The sequence below is a fragment of the Coturnix japonica genome, chromosome 1, assembly GCF_001577835.2.
Source record: "Coturnix japonica isolate 7356 chromosome 1, Coturnix japonica 2.1, whole genome shotgun sequence".
Classification (NCBI taxonomy): Eukaryota; Metazoa; Chordata; class Aves; order Galliformes; family Phasianidae; genus Coturnix; species Coturnix japonica.
Genome location: NC_029516.1, coordinates 6,172,026 through 6,197,272, shown reverse-complemented (window position 1 = coordinate 6,197,272; position 25,247 = coordinate 6,172,026). Strand labels below are relative to the sequence as shown.

General features: G+C 41.9%; 1 protein-coding gene across 8 annotated transcripts in view; it reads left to right on the top strand.

Moving 5' to 3' along the window:
• Nucleotides 1-25,247, top strand: part of FRMD4A (FERM domain containing 4A) — a 327,545-nt gene that overhangs the window by 256,922 nt on the left and 45,376 nt on the right. For all 8 annotated transcript variants that reach the window (XM_015872977.2, XM_015873053.2, XM_015872815.2 and 5 more), the window contains 7 exons: nucleotides 313-397; nucleotides 3,199-3,255; nucleotides 5,839-5,861; nucleotides 12,822-12,905; nucleotides 18,413-18,478; nucleotides 18,671-18,728; nucleotides 20,170-20,256. In XM_015872977.2, coding sequence (XP_015728463.1) covers nucleotides 313-397; nucleotides 3,199-3,255; nucleotides 5,839-5,861; nucleotides 12,822-12,905; nucleotides 18,413-18,478; nucleotides 18,671-18,728; nucleotides 20,170-20,256 — 460 coding nt within the window. The remainder of the gene's footprint in view (nucleotides 1-312; nucleotides 398-3,198; nucleotides 3,256-5,838; nucleotides 5,862-12,821; nucleotides 12,906-18,412; nucleotides 18,479-18,670; nucleotides 18,729-20,169; nucleotides 20,257-25,247) is intronic.

Genomic DNA, 25,247 nt, shown 5'->3' with positions numbered 1-25,247 from the left:
AACAGGCTTTCTCTGCTCGTAATGGAATCCTTGCAATACACAACATCCTCATGTGAGATGGCCAGTTGTTAACTCTGATGATACCTGGCACTTAACTTTTATCTTGTTATTTTTACCCCAAGGGTCACAATACAGAATTAAGGGTTGAGATGGTGGCAAAACTCTCCTTGGATATTGTTGGTTAATTACTCTGCAGCCATCACTCCATCTTCATCATAAACAAAGAAACTTTATCCTCAAGCATACTCATCACGATTCCACTTTCTACCCTGGTTCTGCCATATATCTCACCTCTTCTTCTTCTCTTTTCAGGTTCTACATTGAAAGCATCTCCTATCTAAAGGACAACGCCACCATAGAGCTCTTTTTCTTGAATGCCAAGTCCTGCATCTACAAGGTAAGGACTCTGAGAGCTCCGGATGGCACCGGGGTGGGCTGAGATAAGTAGATATCTCTATTTATCTCCAATATGGATTGGCTTGCAGAACTGATTACCTACAGTATGACTATTAGAAGCAAAATGTAATGTAGCCGAGCAACAGCCGAGGTCAGCCCGAAGAGGGCGGCAGCGGCAGAGCGGGATGAGGACGGGCGCCATCTTCTGGAGTGGGGGGGGGGTTGGGGACCTGCACAGACAACGGGTTTATAACAAATCTTAGGCCTCACTTCCTGATCTCCACGTGTCCTAAAATGCAGGACTAACTCTGTATGTCCTAAAAATGCAGGGTTAGGTAGGAGAAGCCGGCAGATACCCGGGTTTTATTCTAACAGCGTCCAGAGAAAGGGCAGGGCAGAGCTCTGCTCTCTGACAGAGCTGCAATTAGACGTGCTTAGTCAGCCCTGTGCAACTCTGAGCTCAGAGCATCGCATTCTGGTGACAGGGGAAAAAGTTCTTTGTTGGGGTGTTGCCAGGAAAAGCTCATACTGTTGTTCTTTATTTATTTAAATAGTTATTTATTTATTCAGTGAAAGCTCGATAAGAAAAAAAAGGGGAAGAGGGGGGGAGAGGGAAGGGGAAAAGTGCCTACAGATCTAAGTTGATCTATTTTAGTCTGACCTCTCCTAAAACTATTACTTTGCACATTCAAGCTGTCAGCTCTATCCATAAATAAACCCTGCTGGATTCCCAGTTTCCCTGAGTCCTTTCCCGTCTGATTCCAGCCACAGTAAGCCATGTCGTGTTATTAAAAAGGATGCTGAATTTGAAAGCTGGTCTCTGATCAGACACAAAGTGAGCACCCAGCTAGTACGTTTGGATGGAAGGATCTCTAGGTGTAGAGGGGGGCATTCAATGCCTGTCATCTGCACCACTCTTACGAGCCCTGAAATTGACCCAAACACTCAAACTTTTGCACAGCACCATCCCAGCCAGCATTACCCAGAAAAGTCAAACAACATTTGTACTATTAGCCAGGCAGGACTTGGCATTGGGTACTGTCCATCAGTCTGCTTCATTAGTAACATGCTTTGGTACAGGTTTTGGCCTGTGGCATTGCTGGAGGCACGTTCAAAGATGAGCACCTGTTTCTGAGAGGCAGTACAGTTGTGGTAACTCTGTTTGGGGCTGAGTGAGGGAGAAAGAGTGTTTAGTCATGACTTTTTCTGTGCTGCATACCCTTAGGGTCTGAGAGTGGCTTCTGGCCCGCTCTACCCACTAGTGTAGACTTGTCACGACATCAACATGGGCTTGTGGAGGCTGGTTCATGTGTGCAATGCCCACAGAGAGAAAGGTATTCAGGCTCTTTACATCAACCCTTGCTAGGGGACACTCCTGACTGCTCTCCAGCCTACAGCTGTATGGATATCTCACACCAGCCGCTTCCCTTGGCACAAGTACGTGTTAGTGCAGGTGCCAGTGTGAGTCACAGTTTAGCTGAACTGAGGGAGGTGTGTTTATTGCCCTTAGCAGAGCTGGTCTTTGGTCCCCAGGGTGTTGTTATGAAGGAGGTGAGGGAAATGCTTATTTAAAAAAGCTGGCACTGGTGAACATCAAGGACACCTGGATCTTAATCTCTGTTTTGTTCCCTTTGTTTTTGATTTTGCCAGAGACGAGCCAAAGCAATTGTGGCTTGTAAATGAGGTGTGGCCCTGACTTGGCTGGAGCACAGATCACAGCAGCAATCTATATTTAGATAACTCATTTCTTGTCAGATTAAATAAAATATTATAAACAGCAGTTTAAATAAATACAACAGAAGAGACACAGGAGTAAACTAAGTGTGTATGTCGCCACATGGGAGGTCTAGTTGCATAACTGAGATCTAAGCTGTATCTCAGCAAAAGCCCACTGTCACCAGAAGCCAAAACTGGTTGGGACTCAAGCACTCTTGGCCATAAGGCTCCTGCCTCCCTTCCCAAGCATTTCTGATGCTGTGTCTGCATCCCACACATTCAGTGTGGAACAGTGCACACACCCCATAGCCCTGTGACCACTATCTCATATGCAGCAGAAGAACACTGAGAGGATCGGATGCAGCCAGCAATGTCCTTGTGACTGCAGCATCTAAGCAAAACGCTCACAGTTTCACCTCATGAATTACTTTTGTCAGGGTCCAGATTCTATAGAGCAGTGAAAATCTAATGAAAGATTTGCTTTCACAGCTTATTCTCAAAGCACCCCCAGCCCCCATGCTCAGGGACACAAAGGGGCTGAAACCAGAGCTCCCATCCTGTTAGAGGCAATATGGCTCATTTTCCTGTGAGTTTACCCTGGACAAGGGCCAGAGGGGTTCTGCAAGGGCTTTGATATCACTTCAGTGAAGACAAATTCTCTCATTTCCATGCATCTGTGAGCCAAGGACAAAACTGTGTTCTCCTGAAGCATGGGTGGAATTCAGGGGAGAAAAAACCTTTATTTCCCAGACTATCTTTTACTAAATCATGCTTGAACATAAAAATAACCCTGATCCTCCCCCTTCCACCTGCCTTCTCCTCCTTCCTCCCAAGGAACCCTTTATGCCACACTGAGTTATGCTTCATTTGCCAGGCCATCATGCTGAATATTTGGCTTTCTCCACATCAGAGTGAGCAGGTTCAGACTCACTTTGGTCTCCAGGAGCACAGGGACTGCTTTGAAGCCTGGCCAGGGCAGAAAACTGGCACCACGAGCTTCACTCTGCAGTAGACAGGAGGAGATGCGTTTTCTTCTTGCAGGATCTTAAAGTCACTGAATTCTTTTTGTTTTCCTCACCCTTCTAGGAACTCATTGAGGTTGACAGTGAAGTGGTGTTTGAATTGGCTGCATACATCTTGCAGGTAAGCACCAGCCTCTTCTTGCTTCATGTATCAAATCTCTTGACTGGCTGAATCAAAAAGGGCCGTATAGAAGGGCAGGGATTCCCTAAATTACAAGAGCCTGAGAGTCCCTGTGGACCAAAGGGAAGAGTCCTCACTTGTGCCTGAGATTTGGATACATGTAAACCTTCATCTTCTTTTCAGGTTTGCACTGAAAGTGATCTCTCGCTTTTCAGCAGATAAGTTGTATTTACACAGCTTTCATCACTTATACCAAAGCAAAATAAGTACAGAAGGACCTTACACCAGAGCTCTCTGCATGTGAAGCAGATGCCACTGCACAACATTTTGCTTACATAAATGTATGTCATATCAGCTCTAATACGGATATCCAAGGCCTTGAAGTATGATGTAAAGCCAGAAAGAATTCTAAGCTATAAATGAGATTTCCTGGATGAAATACGTATCCAGAGAGTTCCTCTCCAATGACTTCAGTTGCATTTGTTTTACCAGTGTTTCTTGCCCTTCTGATGATCTCCGTAACATTCTGTATATGCAACTGTCTGTATTTTCCAGTGTGGGCAGAAGGGCTTAAAGCCTTTCCAAAGCCACTTCTTCAGAAACAAAAATTGTCTTGTCATTTCTCTCATCAGCAAGAAGGAAAGGGTCAGAGTTCAGATTACCAGCAGGGTTTGGTAAATCTCTTGTTCCTAAAGAGGAACCTTTTCAGGGCAGCAGAGGTGGTTGGTATGAAAGATGGCTTTTTATAAGCATAACTATGGGAGCAGATCAGAGAGAGCTGTCAAATGATTCTTGTTCCCTTTTCTTACAGTGTAGATTCTGTTTTATTTTCCCATCAAGCATGAAGCTGTGAGGATCCTTGTGAGCAGACAAGGCATCTCATCTGAATGCACAAATAACACATTGCACTTTTATAGCACTTTTCATGTTAAGGAAGCAATTAATGTGTAGGGATTTGAATCTTCATTAAGAACATTTTGTGTAACAAAAATGGAGAGAGTCGGGATGGGGGACTCAATTAAAAGCACATTAAAGAAATTGCTTATTGGTTGTTGGGGGAATACACATCAAACAAGAGGGTTATTGTGTGAAGTAGCAATAGGGTTATGAATCTCTTGTCTGCTCACCCTAATGAATAACTTGAACACTTAGTAACTGTACACCCAGATCCAGATCTGCCACTGTAACTCTGATTGCTGGGATTGTTTCTCATCACAAACACAGGATATTGCGTGTATTCCTGTAGTAGTTTGATGTGTAACTTCATGAAAACAGTCAAAACAAGCCACACCTCTGCTGTCTGTAACCAGAAATTGCTCCAGTCCATGTTTGTGTCAGGATCTGTGCAAAACAAGAAGGATCACACAGCATTGTTTTATTCCTCACTGTAGCATAGAGGTCAAAGAACTGAAGTATGGAGAACCTACCCTACAAAACTGTTTTCTGACTTCAGTACACTCATCCTTGTTCAAACCAGGGTTTACCCTTTGGGTTTTGCTTTGTGTTGTACTATAATCATGATATGTTGAAGAATTCTTTTCCCTGAACCACCAGAGAGCTTGTCTGCCCTTCACTTTGCTCAAGGGGAGATGGGAAGATACTAAAGGACTGTCAGAACACAAGTGATATAGTCTGCAGCCTTATTTCAAATTGCTATGTTAGCAGAACAAATTTAAGTACTACCAAAGCACTGTGCTTTACCCCAGCCTCAGAAGTGAAGCACCACTGAACATGGGCTGACAAGTTTTGAGTGTGGATGGGTGAGTGGAGAGACAAGGACGTGAATACAAAATCTGGAATCTCCCTCATTTTAGAAATTACACTACTGGCCAGTTACAAATCACATTATTGCACTGTGTTTTGTGTGTAGCTGTCAGCAAATAAGGTGCTTAGCATGCATAGAATGAAATATATATTGCCTATGGATAATGCAAAATGCAAATTGCATCTATTGAAAAGGGAACTCAATAGATTTTGAGGGTATGACAGATATCCAGTAAGACTCAGATACTGATCTAAGTATTGCACTAGAATATTACCCAATCCTTTAACATCAGTCCATGACATTAATAAATGGAAATATCTGGATATTTTAGTAAGGGAGCTAAATACTCCCAGAAACACCCAGCAAGGTGTTAGGGAATTCTGAGTGTTACATTCCCTTGGAAGCTGCAGGTGAGATAGCAAAACTATTGTAAACAGAGCCCTGAGGTTCTCAGAGGCTGCAAAGTCACTGAGACTTCAGAGGTTTTCTATTAACGTACCATCCATGTCGACCAAAATAATTACTTACTTAGTACCATTATTTCCTGTAGCTTCTTGGGAATCCACTAGCAGAATGATGAATCACTTGGCCACTGTTATGAGGCAAACCTTTTGTTTGTTAATCTGCCCAGCTCGCTGCACTTGGTGTGGCTCTTGGCTTTAGAGACTGGTTCAAGAAATTACACGAGGAATCAGTTACAACAGGAAATTGCTGCTAAATGAATTTTGCAAATGGAAAATCTTTAATAGCAGTTTTATGGATTTTTTGTGTGTGTGCATTTTTTTAATGATTATTTATGTTTATCCCTTGTTTTGCAGGAGGCAAAGGGAGATTTTTCAAGGTAGGTAACATTGGAAGTTTTTGTCATTATGTCTTTTGAGAGTGAACCAAGTGAAATCACGGTGTGAGTGATGTGACTCAGCTGTATCTGTGTAGCAACAGGAATGGATTGCAAGGATAGACGCCATGTTTCTTTACAAAACACAGCCTTTAACCAGACTGTGCCCTCGCAAATAGCATTGTTTGTTATGTTGTTGCTGACAAATCCCTTTATATGCCCATGAAGTTCAGGAAATAGACTAGTCTTTGGAAGGAAGCTACTCAGGAAATAACTCTACAATCACTTTTATATCACAGGCCTAGCCTGAGGCAACATTAAAATTCTATCACTGATCAATATTTCAGCTCAAATTTGGACCGAGCTCTCAAAATCAGAATTTAAATGACTGGTTTTGTTGTACTCCTGCTATCCCTTGAGCCAAATCTTTACAAGTGCTGTAAGAAATTCAAAGAGGTGACTCTATCTATCAGTAGCGACCAGAGGTCAGGTGGCTGTTTGATGCCTCATAGGAGAAACATGAAAGTTCTTCATCTAAAGCCTAAGAGAACCGTCTGCTTAATAATTCATACACTCCGTGTATTTTTTTTGCTGACCTGAACCTGAGTTCATGTGGGGAACCACAATATCCACAGAAGTTATTTCAGAGGAGAAAACAAGGTGTGAATGGGCAGTGAGAGGCTGAATTGATGGAGAAGCCTGAAGAGGTGTCTTTTTTGATAGCATTATGCACACTAATGGTACTCTGCAAGCACATAGAAGATATTGAAAAAGATGGTGGCCGGATACACGTCAGGTTCCATCTTGTGGTAAACTAAGACTTCCAGCTCAGTGAATTTCAGATAAAGTAGCAAAAGAGCATTGGAAATAATTGCCTGCTCATCAAAGAATCTGAGATTGACATAACATAACCCTTGCTAAAAGGAAGTTCAAGTTCTGCCTTATCTTTTCTCAAAACACGGAAGCACAAACCCGATTTTGCTTCATCTTTCAGTCTCCATCCTTGCTGTCCTTTGTAAAAGGCATAGTTGAGATTATCAGTGCGTTTTTCTAGGCCTTGAGGGTGCGGAAGATGTCACAAAACATGGTTTCTCCATGCTGGTGTAAACTTCATCACTATGACTATTAAAACAGCTTTTATTCCTTTTCACTACAAACCTCTTACAGGTTTTAAGTGGAAGAGGGAATCCTTATGGTCAAGTCTAGCAGAGTAGAGATGTCATAATAAGAGCTTGCTGACAGTCCTGGGGATCTTTACTTCTAAATGGACTTTGGAGACAAAGCAGTCTGCTATACTAATGGAATTTAAAGGCTGTTCTTGAAGAAATGATGAAAAATCCTGCCCTGACACTTTATATTCTAGAAGACAACATCTTTAGGGATATCTGTCTAGTGTCTCCCTCATAATGTGCACTGACAGGGGTTTATGTGCTGGGTGAGATCCAGATGCTACTGAAGTCAACATGAGGTCACTGTGCTCAAGACTTTGCCCGCTGAGAGCTGTGGTTATTTGTATCAGTGGTGCAAAATCTGAGAGGTAAATCAAGCCAGGAGCCAGCAGAAGGAACTGCACATGAAGATAGATGTAATGACTGAATGGCTGAAGTTGGCTTCACTGGATCATTCGTAATGATGGGAGAATAGTTGTTCCCAGGGGAGCCTTCTTATGAGCTGTTGCTCATCACCCTGGGTTCTGGGATAGCCAAGGCCAACTTGTCACAGTTTGAACTGTGGGCTGGCACCAGTCCATAGTGACCTAAGTCACCAAATCCCACTGCACCCAGGTGGTGGATCACAATGGGCTAGCTGAAGGTTCCAGAATGAAGTTGAAAGATCCATTTGGCCTCTACCTCCTTCAGCTAAGGTTTTGGGGTTTTTTCCCCCCCATTTCTAATATGTACTTCATTTAAAAGATAAATCCGTCAGAAACCCGGAGCTCCTGAATCAGGTGAATCCACAATCCAGGTGAATCCACAATCCAGGTGAATCCAGAAAAGCGTTTCTCAGTGTTTGCTCTTAGTGCCCTACTCAAACTGAATTTGAAACTGAATTTTGGGCAATCAGGTATCCCTGTTATCCCTGTGTATTCTCAGTTAAACAGGGAGCTTCAAATTCGATCTGTTCTTTTTGTTACCAAAAAAAAACTGGCACAGAATCACCTGTTCTGTAAAGCTATTAAATTAGTAGACCGCAAACAGATGTAAAGGTTATTAACTCAAGCTAAAATTGTTTCTAGATGAGAACAAAGTCACATTTGGTTGGCAGAGAATAGGCAGTTTCAAGTTTCATTTCTTTAGCTGAATGTAAATCCTACAGGTGTGACCGTCTTTAGGCCCTCAGAGATGTAGGAACTGTGGTGCTCTGGTGTATTTGGGTGTGGGGCATAGCACATTGTTGTTGAGATTTTCCCCTCTAATTAATCCTACCAGATTTAAAATCCCATCTGATGAAGACCAAAATAATTGGGTAGCTCACACCAACTTTGGTTTTAAAAATTTTGAATCCAGCTTCTCAGCCTCAAGTATTGTATTCAGTTTTGGGCCTCTCCCTACAAGAAAGACATTGAGGCCCTGGAATCTATCCAGGGAAGGGCAACAAAACTGGTGAGGGGTCTGGAGCACAAGTCTTATGAGGAGCAGCTCATGGAGCTGGAATTGTTTAGTCCACAGGAGGCTCAGGGGAGACCTCATTGCACTCTACGACTTCCTGAAGGGAGGTTGTGATGAGAAGGAGTTTGGCCTCTTCTCCCAGGCAACAAACAGGACCCAAGGAAATGGCCACAAGTTGTACCAGAGGAGGTTTAGATCAGACATAAGGATAAACTTTCTCTCAGAGAGTGGTCAGGCACTGGAATGGCTGCCCAGGGAGGTGGTGGCGTTGCCGTCCCTGGCAGTGTTCAAGAGATGCCTGGATGAGGAGCTATGAGATATGGTTTAGTGCTTGTAGCTGTAATGGTAATGGGAGGACGGTTGGACTAGATGATCTTGTAGGTCCTTTCCAGCCTTGTGATTCTTTGATTCTATGAGCCCCAAACAGTCCCTATGTCAAGGCGGGTAGAAATAACATATACCAATCATTTGTCCCTTAGACTAAACTAAAGAAAATCCTGAAGTGCTACAGCTAGTTCTTCAGGCAGACCCTCCTTCAAAATTGCAGTTTAAACAGTAAGAGATATTTCAAGTCAGTTCCAAGTACCTCCCATCAAAATATGAAATAACAAGGGAGGAAAGCAAACAGCCAGTTTGCTGTTAAGTAGAATTTCATAATAATGTCAACATCTGGATGGATGGCAACTAACATAGTTTCAGGCTTACTGTTCTTTCCATGTAACCAACTGGTATTTAAGCAGCTGAAATTTATTAAGTGGTTACAAAACCCATTCTGCACTCTTCCATCTTGCAGCCACACGGAGGAGATCCTGCATGCTGTATCTCAAACGGCAATGCATAATCTGAGAACTTCAGACTGCATTTCTTTCCTTTTTCATTCAACTGAATTAATTGCTATGCTGAGAAGGGCTGAGAGCTTTCACCTGCAGTTTTGTTTTGTTACTGTTCGTTGTTATTACACATACTGGAGGATGGATGGATTTCTTGAGACATAACCACATATGTGATATTGCTCAGAATTATTGCAGCCAGTTTGCAAAAAAAACCCACCTGTTTTTCATGGAATGCTTATGAATTGGCTTGGTAAGCCTTTATGTTCACGTGTAGAACAAATTACAGGGATGCAGACAGCAGTTTTTGGGGCCAAGGAACTCAGGTGTTCCTGTTTTGTAGGTCCGTTCCCCAGCCAGTCAACTCTATTTCTGAATGCCCAACTAGCAGCCAGGATCCTGTGGAGATGGCTTTTCCAGTTCATTTTTCATCTTGTCATTCAGTCTCCTAAATAATATAATTTCCACCGTAGGGCAGGATTAATGTGGTCTGGAGGACATGGAGGAAGTTTCTTTGGAGCCTTTTACTGTGTATATTAATACACGTGAATTAAAAGCACCCTTCTGTATATACCAATCCTGGAGGTACACGAGACACTTTAGACTGTAAGATAAATGCAACACCAGTGACTGGATTAAACACTTCCTAAATACAGTAATAAAATAAACACACTGAGATATTTTTATTAGAAAGATTTGGAAACACAGTTAAGTAAGAAACCACTTGTGATCCTGCTGGAAACATTTCAAAAATTAAAGAGTTTGGTGCTTTAATGGAGGCAAGAGGAAAGTGACCTCATGGCCACCAGTTCAAATGCAATGTGAGTCATCCTTTTTTTCTGTCTGCTTGATTTGACATCCTTTTGGGAGTCTAAATTCAATTGCCTTGAGACTCTTGCCAGAAGACTCAGTGAATATATGGACTAGGAAATTAAATATCTTTTTGTTCTGAAGTTATTACCTGAAGTACATTTGTTACTTTGAAGTCGTGTAGTACCTTTATGATATTTTCTAGGTACTGAGCAGAAATAGTGATGCCATCCAACAATATTACAAGAAACGTATTTTCCTCTGATTTTTAAAAGACTTTGTTTTTAATCATAGTGCAGGCTTTGTTCCTCGCTGGCAGGAAAGAGGGAGCTGAGTGGTATTAGCCCTCTCTTTCATGGGAGCTGTTACTGGCTTCGGGTTTTTCCCAGACTCTCAATGATAGTTAGTCACTGCTAATCTCATCCTACTTGACAGTTGTCTGAGTTCAGAAAGCCCCTGTTTGGAAATCACTCTCTATCTTCCCAGAAGAGTTTTGGAAGTTTCTCAACTTCCTTCTTTAAGCAGCCAGCCTCAGAAAATCTTCACTTGAGAGCAGGAACTGCTGCTTGTGCTCCAGTCATTCTGGTATTTTTTATCATTCTTTTTTTTCTTTCTGGTGGTGTTTTTTTGTGTGTTTTTTTCCCCCCCAATTTCTTTCATAATGTCAAAGTACTCATTAAGAGCTGAGTGTGCACTGCTGTGGAGGAGATATCTCTGAGCAGATCCTGTAAACTCTATGAACAGCAGCAGCTTGTTTTCTGAGCTGTCAAACACAGCACAGTGGCCAGATCAGCAGATAACGCAGAGCAGAGCAGCTTCTTGTTCAGACTTGTGCAGATATTTACCTGTGCATGGTAAATGAAAGAAACATCTGAATAGTTTTCAATCATTTGCACTTGCAAAAGAAGATCTGATGTTCAGATGACTGTGAAATTTAGGCAAGAGTGGGTCTTCAAAACAGCTTGCCAAGCCATTTGACTTGGCATGTGAGACGTTACTGAGTTGTTTACTATGTGCTTGGTATATTATGCCTTAGTCATTTCTTGCAGGTGCTGTTCTACACATAATTCCTTCTGCAAAATTTGAGCCTAATTGACACTTGGGCATCTCTGGCATAGATTTATATTGACTAGATGTCATGGTCCTGTTTTACTTCTACAGTGATTGTCAGGGAACTGCCATGATAATAAATACCTGAAGATGCACCAAAATGTCTGCTCCAAGGTTTATGTTAATAGTTTAACCTGTGTCCCAGCCCTTTAATTAACCTGCAGACTCCAATTAAGACAAACCCACTTAGGTCCCAGGCAGAACCTTCTGCTGGGATGCACAAATGGGCAAATGCTGTGGGAAAATGTTTACAACTGAAGTAGTACAGCATCTCTGTGAGCCGCCCTATAGAATGTCGTAGAGGCCAGAACAAAGCTCAGGGTGACATCCTATGGCTCTTTGGGACTCTGATGATCAGGTGGTCCTGTCAGGAGGGCCAATCTACAGCTGGGGATCACAGGACTACCTGTCTACCTGCTTAATGGCTCTACCGCTCTACAGGGCAATCCAGGGCTGGGAAATCTAGAGCACTGGAAGAGCTGTCTGACTGCAGCTCCAGGATAGAATCAAAGAATCACAAGGTTGGAAGGGACCTACAAGGTCATCTAGTCCAATTGTCCTTCCACTACCATTGGCACCACAAGCCACTAAACCGTATCTCGTAGCTCCTCATCTGGGCATCTCTTGAACACTGTCAGGGAGGGTGACTCCACCTCCCTGGGCAGGCAATTCCAACACTTTTTTGCAGGATAAAGAGCCAGGTGCAAGAAGGCAGGAAAAAAGAAAGCTATTAAGAAGTAAGCCAATAAATATTAATATTTTGGCACTTCTGTGTCCTGTCTGACCCTCTTAGCAGTGTATTTCTAAGATACTAAAAAGCAGCAGCAATACTGCTTTCCTTCCCAGGCCTTTGTGAGATTTCTTTTTGTGTGCTCACAATTCCTTGTGTATTTGGAAGCTGAAAGGAAGGCGTTTGGGGCTGCTAGAAGAAAATCCCTTGGTTTGATTTCATTTGTGAGAACCGGTCTGCCATTTCATGAGTGTTTCCTGCTCGTTGGTGTGCACTTTTGTTGCTCTGGTTGGCTGGAGTTATAGCTGGAGACTGCAGGGAGGAGAGCGCTAGCAAAGTAATTTGGTCTGGTCCTACCGAGGGTTTTGTGTAGCAGGATGTAAATTCAGGCTGGAGTCTTATCAGTGAAGATGTGCAAAGGCCAGTTCCCTTGTGCAAGAGGCTAAGAGCAACCTATGATGCTAGGAAAGCAAATAATTACTTTTTGCAGCAGGTTGTAGGCATTAAATATTTATATATACATATATATATTTTACTTTTTTTTTCTTTTACTTTTCCCCTTCTTCTCTTTATGAATGTGTTCTTGGGACATTGCACAGTGCAATGTAGCGTGGTAACTTGTGTGTCCAGAGTCACTGGTAGGAAATGCTTCAACATAACCATCTGAGAGAGCTTCGCTCCAATTTTGATAATAGAGGGAAAAGTTAACCATACTGCCATAAAATAAATAAAGAGAATGGGAAAGGAAACCCCACTGCCGTTTGTTAAGGAGGAACAGATGTAGAGCTGTAGCGGCCTGCCAGCTAGGTCAGGTCATATCAAATACTGTGGTTGTTTTCTTGTAGCCTGATCCTCCTTTTGAATTCTCTTTCAGCAATGAAGTTGTAAGGAATGAATTAAAGAAGCTGCCAGCCCTTCCAACACCAGCACTGAAGGAGCATCCTTCCCTTGCTTACTGGTAATGTTTCATTCTGTTGAGTAGCTTTATAGTGTTTCATCCAGGGCCTGGCTGTGGCAGTCAGTGATCTGGGAGTGATGCTGGGATACAGGTATTCTTGTCCTCCTAACTCTAGATCTGAAACCAACTGATTGCTTGATGCAACACAAGTAGCTTTTACTGCAGTGAAAATGAAATGCTGGTTAGGAGAAGGATCACAGTTAAACTCTGTATGCCCCACAGATAGCTTCTGTACCACCCCGCCCATCCCTCTTATCTGTGCAGATAGGAAAGAATTAAAGGGGAGATGCTCTCACTTGATTTTTCCGTTTGTTTACCTGTCGTGTTTGTCTTTAAAGTATTCACTTACAAACCTCAGGATGGGTGTGACCTTCTTTATCTGCTTCTCCTAATTTCTTGATTATCTTGATAATCTGAGGATGACGGGGAAAAAAAGTTCAATTTATAATATATAATCTCAAGTCTTCATTTTGCCAGGATGTCCATTCAGTTTAAATAGCATGTCTGTAATACCAGAACTAGTGGTACATTGTGTCAAACTATAGGTCAGCCTCTACTCTGTGAGGTACTCATCACTTTCTAAGCACATCAGAGGAGACAGTCCTAGGCTGAGATTAGGAACATTCACACAAACTAATGCTTCCCTTAATCACAAACATTAAGAAAACAGACCACTTCCAGTAGTAGAGAATATTAACTCTATTTCTACTGGGAAATCCCAATGAAGTCTGGGACATCCTCTGTCCTCTCTTGCCTGTGGGCTATGTTGAGTCACCTGGAGCAAGAAGAGCCAAGTGAAAGCCTGAGAATGCAAGTATTTATGGTTATACACAAGATACAGCACTTCTTACAGCTGTGCTTATCTCTGTGGGAGTTCCTGTGTGACTGAGAACAGGTCACAGGTTGGGAAGATGGTTGTTTCCAATAGGGTAATAAAACCAGTGGCTACAGTCCTGTGACTCACCTGTAATTTCACTGCAGTAACCAGGTAGTTAGTTCAGTTTAATAGTGGCTTCTTCTAAAACACCTTCTGAAATGCTGAATAATCTCATGAAGAGGCCACTGGTGAATCAGACAAAGAAGTACAGCTTCAAAATGCATCTCACACAGGTTGCATACTGGATACAGATTTAATCCTGTCCCTTCCTATTTGCATTCAGTTTTTGCTTCAGTTCTAAAGTACTAACACAAAATAATAGCAAGTGAACTTCTAGCTCCACAAAGGAACATTGATCAGGGGTAGGGCAAACAATTGTTCCAGTTAGTTTTAAACAAACATACAAAACAGTCCTATGCTATATTTGCAACTGCATCAAAATAGTCCGAAATGGACTAAAGAGTGATAAAATGAAAATTCAGGTATATACTACAATACCTTCAACAAGTGACTATCACAGATCTGCATGAAAAAATACAGCATCGCTGACTCACATCATGAAAAAACACCACCTGTTGCTCCTATCTAATGCAGTAGGACCAGTAGGATGGGTCCTGGATTCTTAGATTCAGTGAGGTCTGTGTTTAGATGGTTTGTGGCCCCCAGCTCCACCTTCACGGAGTCTCCTGGTTACACACCTTTGCTTCAAGCCTTTCCTCTCCAGCCTCTTCTTGGAGATTTGTCAACCTCACAACAAAGACGAAGGTTGTAATTTGTGTATCATGATGTTGCTGTTTACAGCTCTTTGTAGATTAAGAAGCGTTACTTGCATATCTTGTGCTCAAGCCTATCCTAGCATGACTGATTGAAGCACGTAGGGTGTTATGGGTTTTTTTTTGTTTGTTTTAAATGAAAATTGAGTTTCTAGTACTCCCACACAGTCCAGGAACTTAGGCCCTGAATTTTGATTCATCTTGTCTATACAAGGAAACAGCTAATAGTATTCAGTATTTTAAACTCAAAAATAATCACTGGACACTGGACAGAATGTGTTAGTTCACAGTCATTGTCATTGCATTTTGTCTTAATCTAGATCCTCCCAGCAAGCCAGCACGGGACTAGGTTAGCAAAAGAAAGCAAAGAGCCAAGGTAATGGCACAAAAATAGGTGCCTGAATGGGATTTTTTATGAACTACATGGAAGCCAGACTTTTCCCAGGTTCCAACAGACTTTGCGTGCAAGCTTGTTTTTAGCAACCTAAAGCATCAGCATTGCCAGAAAATCCCACTCTGAAAATATCAACTGAAAACCACAATTCAGTTTCCCTTAATATATGACAGACCACAGGCTCTGATCCTCCTGTTGGTCCTGATGGCCTGAGAGATGCTCTGCTGGCTTCGGTGGGGCAGTATTTGATCATATGGATCACTGCAAATAGAGATTATGTTAGCAAATTTGAGAATATCATCAAAACTGACAGATGAGGCTGGAAACAGAATACAGAAGGGTGCAGCAATGTGTGGACAGCTATTGAAAACAGCTCAATTTGCTGGGTATAGAGTGGAGAAACAAATACCTCTGAAAAACTGAATCTGGTAGTAAGAAAATCTGGCCATGCATTTATTTGCAAATTGCCTGCCATTCAGTTCTGTAGGCTGCTGTGACAGGAGGGATATACTGGTAATTCTTCAGATCTTTATGAGTTATTTGCTACAGGACATCATCCAAGTATTAATTTTTACAGCTCTGGAGGGAGCATTTTATGATCTGACAAACAGACAGTAGCGCTTCAGCTGCCCCCATGTCTCCATATTAACTGTGAATGAGTTTCTGTGCTGCTGACAAAGCAACAAGCCAGAGCTGGGCAAGAGGAGATATCAGCTGGTGGTCCAGGCAGTGTCCTAGCACTCTCCCAGCTGTCAATAACAGCATAGCAGCTGCTTGGAGTAGAACAGCTGAAATTACAAGGGAGAAGGTCTTTAAGCTCTGCTGATCCTCCTTCTGACCCGTGAATGATTTTGCTTGTTTTCCATGGCACGTACTGGGCTTATACCTCCATCCCAGAGGAGGAGGCAGAAAGTGACCTCTGTGCTGGATGGTCCTCCTTGCAGGACTGTGTGAAGGAATAAGGAATCCAAAGAACTATTTGAGAAGCCAGTGTCAGGCAACTAGGGTGGGATTCATCTGGTCATCAACATTTCTTCAATGCAGACAACTCCATCTGAACTGGGGGCTCTCAACTCCCTTTTCTGTCAGTGGAGAGAAGCAACAGTAATATCCTCCCAGGGAAGCCACCCAAATAGATTGGATGAACTGCTCTGAAATACCTCTTCCCACCTTGTGACTGGCCCAGTATTATAGGAAGGTGAAAGGCAGTAAGTCCCACTGTAAAATATTAATGCCTTGATTGATAATTCAAGCTTTGGTTTTTTTATCCAAAAGAAAGTAGATGTTTTTTCTTGCACTTAACATCTGCAGATCTCAAAATATTATACAGCAGAAAGAAATGTATTCAGTATTCTAAGAGTGCAGTGGAGGCATAGAGAATGTCACCTGTATTTCTTTAGGAAAACTGAGGGCTATCCCACATCATGGTTTGAGAACATAAGTTTAATGCTGTTCAAGAAGGCTCCTTGGAGTCCACTCTATCCTTTTAAGGAAATGGGCCATCAATTGGCTTCCATACCCAAGGGATGTGGTCCAGGAATATATCTGTCATAATAATCATTTGTAAGAAAGCAGTGCACAGCCAGAACCACATTAGGCAGGTGCCTTTATCTATTCCTTGACTGGCACTAATATTAGAGCTCGATCTATACCATAAAATGTGCAGAGTGGAAACCAAAGCTAAAAGCGTATTTTGCTGAAGAAACTCCACTAGTTTTTGCAAAGTCATTCCTCATTTATTGCCGTGTGAGACAGAGGAATTTCATCCACATACAATCATGGGTTTAAAAGATAATTTCAAAGGGCTCTAAGCTCTCTCTGTCCATCTTTTTAATTAAGAATGATGATTATTGGAGATCTTCCAGTACTGAACACTCTTGTAATTCAGTTATTGCTCCAAAAGTAATCCTGTTTATGAGAATCATAGCAGGAGAGCTGAGCTTTGCCTTCATATGCACACCCATACATTCACAGTACTTACTGAGATCCATGGGCTAAATATGGTTTTATAACTGTTGAAATTCATTACAGCTATTTTCTAAGGATTAAAATTATTCTGAGGGATTTGATGGGAGAGATGACCATTGCTTTACCCATGCAATTTGTCACTGACTCCATCAGCACCCTGTAATTGCTGGTGGGACATCTCTTCACCCTGCCCCTATAAGAACCTTTTTATTTTCACAGGATGAGTTGGTGAGTGAGGAAAGCAGTTACTCTCAGACAAATGCCAGGCTTGTGGGAGAACAGCTGGCCCTGCAGATGAACCGACAGACTGTCTCCTTTGAATCACTCTTTGGTGTCTGCGCTGGTGTTTTTGTTCCTCTGCTTTCTTCCTGGCTTTACCAGGGACAGACACACAGTCCTCAGCTCCCCCGTGCTAGGGCCCCACTCCCCATCTGTGCACAGAACATCCTGTTTGTCATGTCACTGTGTGGAATGTCCTCCTTGTGACATCACAGAACAGAGCATCCTGTGTGTCACAGGAGGATATGCATGGCCACTGCCTATAGCATCACTGAGGGCATTAGGAGTGGTGTCAGCAGAGGTGGGCCCTGCATGGACAGGGGAACTTCTTTTTGGCACAAGTATGCATATAGGGAAGGCAGCAATGGGAAGATATGAGGTGGGCTGTGCTCAGTGAAACACCTTGCATTTTTCCACAGATGTCACCATGAGCATCTCTGAGCAGTTGCAGCAAGGTCCTCTACCTTACCAAACTGCTGTGCTCTTTCATACTGTCCAGAAATAAAAATAGCTTCAGTTCTGCCTGAAGAAGGATTATCATATCATGGGCAACAATGTGGCTGCCTTTAAGGGTTCAGCTGGACAAAGAAAATGCAGAGAAGGAGCGATTCCAGTTCACAGTGGCCTAAACCATATGCAGTCTGATAGCATTAGGCAGACATTTGGTACAAGTGGAAGCTTATGCAGTACTAGGTGGGGAAGGAGTTCAGGTTACCTTTCTCCTAGACTGGTAATGTTTGTAATGTACCTCTGAGAGACTCAACAGACTCCTTATTCTTGGAGTTACAACATAAAGAACAAGAGATTTGGGTTTCAACATGAAGTCTTGAGTGTTCTGCTCTACAAATGCAGCAAAGCTGATCCTGTGGGCATTACACTGCTGGAAGTTAAAGAACCAAAGTCAGACCAGCATGAAAGCACCAAGTCTGTAGGCTGTGATGTGCTGTAGATTGAGAGGAATGCTGTTGAAATCAGAGTACACTGTGAACCTCAGAATGGAGATCACTGATTTATGTTTTGCCATACTGTGACCTTGTCTAGGACACCTGATTGTATACATCAAATAGCACTGCAACCCATTTACCAGAGAAATGGGAGATTCTTTAAAACTTTCTTTTAATTCTCTTGTTGGTAGCTGTGCTAACAGAGCATTTATTACTCTTTCTGCATGCTTCTTGGTCACGATACTGCCATTAACTCATTTCTTCCTTTTCAGCGAGGACCGAGTCATTGAACACTACAAGAAACTAAATGGCCAGACAAGAGGTCAAGCAATTGTGAAGTAAGTGAAATAAAAGCAACTTCTGGTGACCTTTGTTTTATCAGGAAATATTTATACTGGACTGTGAATCTAATATGTAGCTATATCTCCCATCTTATCTAGTGCTTTAAGTATGTATTTACTTATTATATATTTAAGCATTTATTTTTAGATCATCCTCTCAGTGTTATTCTCTTATGTGTTGTTTTTCAGTTACATGAGTATTGTAGAATCCCTCCCAACATATGGAGTGCATTATTACGCAGTAAAGGTATGTGCTACAAAAAAAGGGTTATTTACTGAATTATACTGATTTTAGAGAGGAAGGGGTGAAAATAACTGTACTGCTTTCAGAGTACAATACACTATTACTGAAGTTTTGTTTCATTTCCTGTGGTAGAATAAATTTATTTCAACAGTGTAGTGAATGCTTGGTAAATACAGCTCCAAAGAGGAAAATGCTATTCTTCAAGATAAAACTAAGTCCTTTGGCTGTACTAGAGATGTTCAGGCCATATACAGAGGCAAACTGTGGTGAAGCCAGTGAACCAGCACCAGAGGAACAAATCAGGCATTTTGCTGGCAAAGTCTGTGCTTCACCCCTTTTTGTGGTTCCAGGAGATTGGATTTTTCCTAGCCTGCAGATGAATGAGCAACTAAGTAGGGCCAGCCATGATCTGCAGACTGCAACTACCTTCATTTGAGATACAGATAGATGGATACAGATATAGTGCATAACAATGCCAAATATCAATGCCAAATCATTAGTGCATACTCTAGAGATGGAACTTTCCACCACACACGCACTCACACACACACCATTCTCCACTTCTTACTGTATCATGCAAATATTCATGAAATTACTTATTTCTTCTGTTTAGTGATTTATCACTGAATTTTCCAATCTCATGCTTTTGCATTGAGATCTCTTGGAGTACTCCAGTCCAAGAAAGGTTGGATGGATTGGGCTGCATGTTCTAGCCTGCTAACACTTGAGATCTGTTCCAATGAACTCTTCATGATCAGTCTGTGCCAATGAGCAGCAGAAGCAATATAACAGCTTTTGCTTCTGCCTGATGTAGGGCTTTTAGTTTTGCTGGTTTTACTCTGCCTTGCTCTATCACATTAACGGAACAGATGTAATTTCATTGAGGACTCCAGTCCAGTAATTGCAGAGAGGCTGGTATCAGATATCAGCCATTACAGCATAAGGACATTTTATTGCATACTCAGACACAAAGCAGTTGGGTCCAAGACTGTCAGACCTTATCACTTTGTAGCTCTCAGATCCCATTACTGCTGCATTTTCAAGATTAATGCTAAAATCCCTTCACATAATTCAAGTCAGCTGGGTGATTCTCTTTCCTTCCTCCCTGATTTCTGAGTGTTTGGACTGAATAATTTAAAGGGCAGAGAAAGAGGATGTACCACTACACAAGGGACCAATGTCAAACCTCCCTTGGCAGCATTTTGAGTAACTTGACTGCAGATGATGCATTCTAAATGGTTTTATACATTATAGCTATAAGTGAAACAGATCTCTCCTTAACACCAAAGAGTTTAGTGACTTGAGGAAATTTAGATGGGGCAATTTAATGGCACCCATGGCATTCAAAGACATTGCTTAGAAACAAACCTTTACCTTGAACACAGGAAATCTCCACAATTTTCCCCTCCCATTCAATTTAATTTTTAATGTTTATTTCTTTCAGGACAAGCAGGGAATTCCTTGGTGGTTAGGACTTAGCTATAAGGGGATTTTTCAATATGACTACCACGACAAAGTGAAACCAAGAAAGGTAAGTGTTTGCTTTTCTGTCAAGGTCCAGGCTTGCCTCTCATGTTATATCTTGATTTGAGGGTGTGATGTATATCAAATGCTGGCACTGTTTCATGTGATTTTGAAGGATGTTAAGTTTCTCCCAAATGTGTCTGAATGTCTGCAGAGAATTAATGGACAAAAGTAGCTCTTAATTTATTAAATGTTGCGGTATGGGGGGGGAAAATAAGCAACACATAATCTTGCACCTCATGCTTCTTTACATTGTGGTTCATAGGACATAAATGAGAGATGCTGAAGACCTTTCAGTGGTTGTGATGGGATTGAAGGTGCTCAGTTAACCCTTCATAATCTGTTGTCATACCATAAATTATGAGAAAGGGAGAGGAAAGACAGCAAAGCTTCTTTCATGCCTTACAAAAAGAAAAAATATTGCATCATTTTCCCCAGAGTAGCATTCTATTTGACAAGCAAATGAAGAGTTAATACCAAGCTGACGGGGTAAAAAGTTTTATCATACACTTAAAGAAACTGCATTAAGTTGTTTCAGCCCAGTATCTGATTTGTTTAGGAACTTCACGTTGTGACCATTCACAACGTAATGCATGGCATGCAAAGATCCAATCATAAAATCAGAGCTTACTCATTGACAGTCAGCTGTTCTGATCTTTTTACTGCTATTTTTTGTGAGGCTTTCAGTGAATCTGAAAATCAAGATTTGTCTCAGTCTTTCCAAATTGCAGCTGAAAAATCCAGCGAACAAATATCCTGTTCATTTGAGAGGAGAAAGGTTTTGATCCCCTGAGCTCATCCTACCAAGTAGGCTCATATGTTCTGATATTGCTACCTAGGATGCAGTGCAGAACAGAAAAAAACTCATCTCTGAGCACATGCCCTGCAGGCTGATATGTACAGTCTGTTAGCAACAGTACTTGTTGTACTGCAAACCCATGAAGATTTCAGGAAACAAGGTCTTAGACTTTTTTGCAGGCAACTGTGCACAAATGGATGGATGATCTGGAGCAACTAGGCAGTTCTTGTGTGGGTGTAAATGCTTCCATGCTGGATTAACATTCTCTTTGCCTTGTCTCTGTTGCCAAAGTGTGCTACCTCCCTCTCTTCTACCTCCTCCGGTCACATTCAAGCTATACACTAACTGGACCTCAGATAGCATCTTCTATTAAAATAAACCAGAATCAAGCTTGTGGTGGAAGTTAGGACTGCTAAGGAAGAAGCAAGAGGTTATAGGTACACTGATTAGCCTTTTATTCACTGAAGGCTGTTCACTGGGTTTTTTATTCAATGAAGATGTGAATGAGGATGAGGGAAGCAAGGGGGTCTTCGCAGAGCAGCTGTGCTCTAAAAGACATATATGTTCAGGATCAATCACTACCTGCAGGGCAAGCCATACTCACACATGATAGTTCAAAACACACCTAAGATGGGTGTTTGCACCCACACATCTCCAATAGTGCCAACTCCCCTGGGAAATGTGACCTTAAAACATGCTTTCAGAAGTCAATCATAATGACAGAAATATTTCTTTGGAAGAAAACAGTACCTTGCTATGATAGGATGCAAGCATTCAGAAGCCATAGAAATTTTTATCAGCCCTGATGGTAAGAAAGGGTTAGTGGAGAGCAAAGAAGAAAGGTCAGGTTCTCTGACTGCGTGAGAGGGTACAATTACTCCTACTGGAAGAGTCAAGTCTTCTTACTTGGTTCCTCTACTTTCTTCTCACCTTTTCTTGGTGATCTAGTCTGATGCATTGGATTTAGAGCTTGAAAGCATTTTGGCTGGCCTCTCTGTTTGTTACCCTATTTCCACCTCTCACAGTTGCCTCTTGAATAAGAAGGACTGTAGGCATCTCCTGCTCTTCTTGTCCAAGCATATCTCTGAAAAATAGAGTTTTCTCTTTAATGGGAATTTATTTTTAATCTAAGCAAATTATGTATGTCATCCAGGAGGCTCCAAAGAATAATGCTGCCTAATGAACAAACCACTGAGGCTTCTGTGGCTTAGGAGATCATAAGTCTTACAGAGAAAGTTGGGTGGGAGGGGAGAGTAGGAATTTCCAGGCTAGAATTTGTCAATTGCCACAATCCAGAGACGGCATCAATGAAAAGGCAGCCTAGATGAGCAATTCTCTGTGACGTGATGCTTGCAGACCTCATCTGTTGGCAAGGCTATTCCAAAATGCACAGTCTATATCAAGGATAGGACATGAGCAGAGTGACTGAGGCTTTGTTATTTCTCTGTAGTGTGCTTTTACCCTGTGTGGACCAAGTAAAAAAAACTTTTTACCCTCCACGTGTAGTAAAACCCTTCCAGCAAGTGCAATCCAATTGCCTCAGTGAGATGCAATGTTTAATTCTCTGCTAATTAGATTGTAAAATTGCATTTGATAACCCTGGTATCTGGGAGCCTACCATAGGGTCTGGTTCATTTCACAGTAGCAAGAACTGGTTCAAGTCTGCTGTGGAAAGGGGAGGGGTAAGCATTGATGAGCTTTCTGCAAAGTAAAATTAGAGGGGAGGAGGGAAGAGATTATGTCTTTTCTGATATTTATTACTTTTGTCCTGCACATTGCCAAAACCTGAAACAAACTGAAAAATTGCAGTGGAAAAATAAATCTCCCAAGAAGAAGCACAAGCAGAAAACTGTAGCAAGAAACCAGCTGAAATCAAAACATTTATTTTAAATGCATATAAAAACTTTGCTTGTCTGATAGGGGAGACTGTAATGTTTTCCTCTTACGTCATCCTAGAGAGATTTTCAAGCTTATTGTGTTTGCAAGTAAAACTGTAACCCACACTAAGCAGCTGGGCCTATCTCAGGCGATCCCATTAGCAGTCAGTCAAAAATATGCTGTTATTAAATTGCTGGAGTAAATCAGCCATGTGTCTCTAGAAAGCTAACTAGGTTTGTCAGCAAGTTGGATGAGTCCAGAGAAGAGAATTGGGGCTGACGTTGGGCCAGAACCTGATATTGCTCACAGTATTCTCACTCAGGCATAAGTCCTCTAGCATTACCAGGGATGCAGTTGAGATGGGTATCTGGCACCTAGTCAGAGGTGGTTCAGTCAGGAATGTGGGGCTATTAAACTGGAATGCAGCTTGTGCTGGGCCACAGAGCCTAGTGTGACTGTGCTTCTATTTTTGTTTCTTCCTGCCTATGCTTTGATTCTGTGGAAGCCCGAAAACTAACCAAAGTCATCACTCTAAGGCCAGTCATTCTCCCTTCTTTCTTTCTTCTATATGTTGAGGGGCTAACTCAGATTCAGTAAGTACTACCAAAGGCTTCTTGAATATCATACAATCATAGAATGGTTTGGGTTGGAAGGAACCTTTAAGATCACCTAGTTCCAACCCCTCTGCTATAGGCAGGAACACATCCCTCTAGATCAGGTTGCTCAAAGTCCCATCCAGCCTGGCCTTGAACGCCTTCAGGGAGTGAGCATCCACAGCCTTGCTGGGCAACCTGTTCAAACACAGATTTGATCCACATTAAGTTATGATCTGATAGAAGTTCATTCTTACGTATTAAATAAATGCAAAAGTTTCAGCCTCGAGTAGACCTCACAAAACCCATCATAACAGCTGAAAAAGAAGAGAATATCAACTGCTGAAAGATGGCTGCTGTTCTGCTAGAGAAATTGCTACTAGATGCTGTCCTGCGTGTCCTGTAGTATGCTGAGGCATGCTGGAAGTTTACTAACAGCTTATAGAACTACTCAGCAGTGCACAGCTTCCAGATGGACAGAATCCATCTACCTCTGTCTTATCTTCCACATCTATCATCTACCTCTATGACTTATCTTCTACATACTCTTCCTTGTGAAGGGAAAAAGGCCCTTGAGGACTTGGCATGCACATCACAAAGGAGTCACTGTCCTGCTGGGTTCTACACAGATACATCTACCTTCCATAATTCATGGTAATCCAAAGCATAGTCTTTGGAGCCAGCTCTTCAGAAAGGACATACCTGCACTGCTTTATCACCCCCGAGGCTGTTATGACCAAGACCAGAGAAACATCACTGATGTTTTTTCCCTGTTATGCAGAGCAGTTGGAAAAAGCAGGACACTGCAGTCCCTCTATATTGTCCCTGTATGGTATTCATTCATTTTAACCAGTGGGTAGGGATGTAACTCCACTCTATCTGAAGGGACCCATGCAAGAAGCAGAAGCGGTGTAGCCTGGAGCTGAGATCTGCATGCTCAAGCAGTTGTAGCAGCATTAGGCATGTCTCTGTTGTTCTAGTGAGATATTCCTACTGATTTAAGAGCCTGAGGGCATCTTTCAGTGCACACAGCTTAACAGCTAGTAAGCAATTAACTCCAAGCTGAAGAATGAAAAAGTAACAAAGTCAACCAAAGGACTTCCCTATGGCCAGTAAAGAGACACAGAAATTGTTTAACCTATCACCTAAAATAAAATGACCTTAAAGTAAGTCTGATAATGTTTGGTTGCTTTGCAAGAAATGCCACTATTTGGTGTTAATCCGACTTTCTTTCTCAGAAAGACAGTGTTTATGAAACTTAGGGTACTTCTTTTTTTCTCAGGCTCATAAACATTACCGGGGTCCTCATTCTCCAGTTGACTAAAGAGAGACCAAGAAGAATAAATAGTTTTGGAAACAAGAAAACATGTGGGACATCCCAAAATTCAGACATGAATTTAGCTTGAGAAAGATTTTCTGTGTCAGCTAAGCATTCATTTCTGCCATCTTTTTCCAGTGTTATCCTTTCTCTGAGATCAAATGAAGCGTGCTATGAAAATACTTTATTCTGTATTGTGATACCACCACAAAGCTCTGTGGACTCTCCTTACTGAAGGATTTAATATGTAGTACTATTGTAAGTCCAAAGCAATGCCAACAGCTTGACTTCCAATTTTCACATGCAAAAAGAACTGAGTTGAAGCCCCTACTGCCAAGAAATACAAAGCACAGGTAAAATCAGTAGCTCTAAATGATCAGAGAGAAATCACCTACTTGTCAACAGCAGGA